Genomic DNA, 4,342 nt, shown 5'->3' on the forward strand with positions numbered 1-4,342 from the left:
TTAAACGATTGTGAATGTTTTTGGCTTATAAAATATAGATTATAAGGACATTTAGATGAAGATTTATAAATTTAAAGAAATATATAAAACCAAAAATAAAAGTGAGTTTAATTGAATTTCTTTTAAAAAGTAAATCACTGAATTTCTTTAAAAAGTTGCAATATATCATTGTGCAAATTATTTCTATAAACGGATAAAACCAAACATCTCGGATCAGTGATATATTGCAACTTTGCCAACTAATTAACACCTCATTTATTCCTCTTTAATTTACACTAGAAATAATTACTCGTACCAATTACGAGTAACATTTAACACCTCCCCTCATCATATTTTTTTTTGCATAAAAGGCCATCCAACCAGTATTATCTTTCTAACACCCCTTCTTCAATTCATACCAACATTTAAAAATTATGTCACAAACATTGCTTATATGGCTAGCCATGGTTATGGTTCTTGTGAATTTGTCAAAAGGAGACTTTGAACAAGACAAAGCAAATTGTGCTCAAATTATTATTGGGTTATCCACTTGCCTTCCTTATGTAACTAGTCAGTCTAAGGCTCCAACTGTCAACTGTTGTAATAGCCTTAAAACAGTCTTGCAAAAAAGTAAGGTTTGTTTATGCATTTTGATCAAAGATCGTGATGATCCTAATCTTCCCGTCAAGATTAATGCGACACTCGCATTAGGCTTACCCGATACGTGCAAAGCGCCTTCTAATATCACCGAATGTCCTAGTAAGTAATATTTATTGTAACATGATTAGGGTCGTTAACGAATTGAGCACTTTCAGGGGCTTGACACTTTTCAAACTCGAGTCAAGCTCGAAAAAAGAATGTTACTCGGTTGATTATTTGTGCTAGTTAGTTATAATTTAAACTTTATAGTTTTATTTCGAGTCGATTGTGAGTTCAAACCAAATATTTTACATCCATGATCGTCATTAATCTCTCTGATAAAGTTATAAAAAAAATATTATTATTAGGGATTGATAATATTAATATTGTCGTTGCTACTACTATTTGAATTTTTTTATTTTTTTTTATTTTTTATATTTGATTGTTACTGTATAATGTTTTTTTTCAGTGCTTATGAATTTGCCACCCAACTCCCCGGAAGCTAAGATTTTTTTGGATTGGGGTAAAAATGCAAAAACTAGTAACGCCACTGCTGATGGTCCATCAGGTAATTACATAAAGTTATTTTGTAACAGAAACTAAATTAAACTAATTTCTCCTTAAATAATGAAATAGATTACTCGTACCTTAACAATATACTACGTTTCTTTGCGTACGTTTTAACTTTTGACAACGTCTTTTTACGTTGTCATTGTTAAATGGCCTAACGTATTTCTTATACTGAGTACAAGATATGTGTGATGCTTTATATAAATATAAATATAAATGAAATTTCTAGTCTAAGCTTCAATTCTTGGACTCATTCATAATTGTATGAATGATCACGCTTTAGCTCAAGTCTCTCAACAATGTGTTGAGAGAGTTTGGGGATAAAACACATAATGTGTGTGTGACAATAAAAGCTCTAAGATGAGTAGTATGGAAACTTGGTATTTATAGACTATACACAAGTCCCTTAGAATGTTAAACTCATCACACACTTACATCTTAACTATTAGGATTTTCTAATCCTAACAATAAATTTCCTATTATTCTGTCATTATAATTTTATGGAATGTGAAAAGATTGTGTACATTTGATATCAAAAAAATGCTTAGAATCCCTAATAATACACAATTTATAAAATGATATATTTAGATGGTCTTCTACTATATAATCATTAATCACATTATTACTTTTCTAATAAATTTATGGGATTAATTTGATTACACATTAGAAAACCATGTAAGTATATCATTTTGTGTCTGCAGGTCAATCGTATTTGAAAATAATTTTGTAAATAACAAGTATTTATAGTTTATTTCTTACAGACTAAATGATGCTAAGATATCTTCATAAAAATGTAAAAGAATGCAAATATACTTATATTTGGAGAAAATTTAATCAATAAATCGATACAATGTTAAGTAAGAAATTTGTAAAAAGAATCAGAATTGATCAATATATTTTTTTCAAAACAAACGAAAAGAAAATGAAAGATGAAATATAAATCACAAATCAATTAAGCCCTCTTGAGGATTTTCTTAAGAATAAGAAAGAAGAACCTCATTAAAATATCATGGAATAAGCTTTGATCTTATTCATGAAGATTCCATAAATATTTCATTCCAAAAATAAAAACAATTGGGATTATTTTTCGAAATTGTATATAGTTACTAATTCGTGATTTGGCCTTAAAAAATTTCATTTTGTTTCATACAAACCAAATGCTCATAGAAAAATCATTATAAAAATGTAAAAGAATGAAAATAAATTTATATTTAGAGAAAATTGAAGTAATAGAGACAACTTAACTAAGAATTCGAATGTATTTATATTGTCCGGTGAGTTTTTATTTGAATTTAGCAATTATTAATCAGTATATTAATTTGAGCGGTATATAAAATCGTTTTCAAATTGATAAACTTTAGTGACTCCTCAATATAGAATCCCAACAATTCCAAACAAGACTTAACAAGAAATTAAACGACAGCTACACGCTATTTTTAGTATGTATGTAAATAAATGTAAAGGTAAATGTAAATGTAAATGGTGAATTCTGAATAGTGGATAATTCAGTTAGGTCTTTTTCCAAACCTATTGGATAAAGAAGACTTAGACTGGTTATAACCCAGCGTGAAATGGGAGGCGTGAGATGAGGTGGACGGTGTTGACGGCACCTGACGCCGTTATACCGGCGTCAAATTTTGACGGAAAACAAGGTCAGTCAATAAACGAAAGAGGGAGAAGAGTGAGGGAGAGGGAAGGACCAATGAGCATGAGAGAGAAAAAGTATTTTTGTTATTTATTTATTTTTTTCACCCAATTTCCAATCAGATTTTACCACATAATCCTTCAAATATTTGACACAAAAATTTGACATTTTGGTTTAACGGAGGTCAAGTACAGTCACAGTCAAAAACTCACTTTTTCACCAAAAAGTGCACAATCTGACTCTAACATCACAGTCAGGGTTGGAAACAGTCTTATAATACAAATTGAAAATGTTTTCAATGCACTTGTGAATCGCATTAAATTGGTTGTGCATGATACTCCGTATTTATTATTCGTATATCAGTGATATTAAATATTAAATAAATTTATTTTTTGAAGCTAACGCAAGCAATGGAAAAGTGGCATCAAATGGTGGTGTAAAAAGTGACGCTGGAAGAGGAAAGAATTGGTTGGGAGTAAAGAAATATTGGTGGTTATTAAACCTAACTATAATAATGTTTCTCTTGCAAATTGCCTAATTTTCAGGAAACTTTTATGGTTTTGTCCCACTTTCATTTATTATTTACTTATGTAATTTTATTGTGAGTTATTGAAGCTAAAATAAAGAAAAGGAACGTAATTGCATGTTCGCAACTACGGAGTAAATTATGTTAATAATGTAGGTAGTTATTTTCGATTTAAATAAATTTATAAAAAGAAATATTTGCATCGGGTAGCATACATCTATATTTGTCAGCATGTCGTAGTTTTGTACGTAGTATTAAGCTGTAGTTATACCAATTGTTAATACGGAGTATTGTGTTAATGTATTATGAAGTTGTAGTTATATCAATTGTTTTTTTTTTATATAATCTGTTACACATTACACAATTAATTTAAAAAACAGAACCATGTGTGATGTTAGCAACTATTATGTTTATGTAGGTATGTTATTTTCGATTTGCATGAATTTATATAAAAAATAGTTGTATTGGGTTAGCATACATCTATTTCAGTAGTAGCTTTTTATTAAGCTGAAGTTATACCAATTTTTTTTTCTTCATAATCTGTTACATCAATAATTTATGAAAGGACCATGTGTGATGTTTTCTAACATTAAATTTATTTTATTGTGAAAGTAAATATAAATGACAATTTTAAACCTAATAAATGAATAAACATATTCACTTAGAAAGGAACACATTAACACTAGCTCTATTCGTTCTAAACAATATGAACGACAACATTGACACCAGAGCGAGCACATTGAAAATGCAATTGAGAATACATAAAAACAAAACCACCAAGCCTAAGCCTACAAACATACATATAAACTTGAACATGTATCCAACCTTGCATCTTCACCCCACAGAAATCGCAAACTCAAACCAATCACCTGACAACCCAAGAACACCTAACCCGATGCCTATTTACTGAAGTCAACTAAGTCAACAACGCCGGCAACAACATCAAGCCCACAAAAGACCCAACGACGAGAAAATTGGAATGA

General features: G+C 29.5%; 1 protein-coding gene across 1 annotated transcript; it reads left to right on the top strand.

Annotated features, from left to right (window-relative positions):
• The first annotated feature begins 204 nt into the window (after window positions 1-204).
• On the top strand, window positions 205-3,507 carry LOC139896133 (non-specific lipid transfer protein GPI-anchored 6-like). The gene is made up of 3 exons (XM_071878719.1): window positions 205-738; window positions 1,088-1,186; window positions 3,232-3,507. Exons 1-3 carry the CDS (start codon window positions 414-416, stop codon window positions 3,369-3,371), a joined length of 564 nt encoding a protein of 187 aa, XP_071734820.1. The 5' UTR covers window positions 205-413; the 3' UTR covers window positions 3,372-3,507.
• Window positions 3,508-4,342: the final 835 nt, after the last annotated feature.

Source organism: Rutidosis leptorrhynchoides, chromosome 3 (assembly GCF_046630445.1).
Source record: "Rutidosis leptorrhynchoides isolate AG116_Rl617_1_P2 chromosome 3, CSIRO_AGI_Rlap_v1, whole genome shotgun sequence".
NCBI classification, from domain to species: domain Eukaryota; kingdom Viridiplantae; phylum Streptophyta; class Magnoliopsida; order Asterales; family Asteraceae; genus Rutidosis; species Rutidosis leptorrhynchoides.

Bases quoted from the DNA above. Each gene is read 5' to 3' on its own strand.
- LOC139896133 (XM_071878719.1), top strand. From the start codon at position 414: ATGTCACAAACATTGCTTATATGGCTAGCCATGGTTATGGTTCTTGTG. The intron at 739-1,087 runs GTAAGTAATATT...GTTTTTTTTCAG, and splicing joins TAATATCACCGAATGTCCTA to TGCTTATGAATTTGCCACCC. The intron at 1,187-3,231 runs GTAATTACATAA...TATTTTTTGAAG, and splicing joins CACTGCTGATGGTCCATCAG to CTAACGCAAGCAATGGAAAA.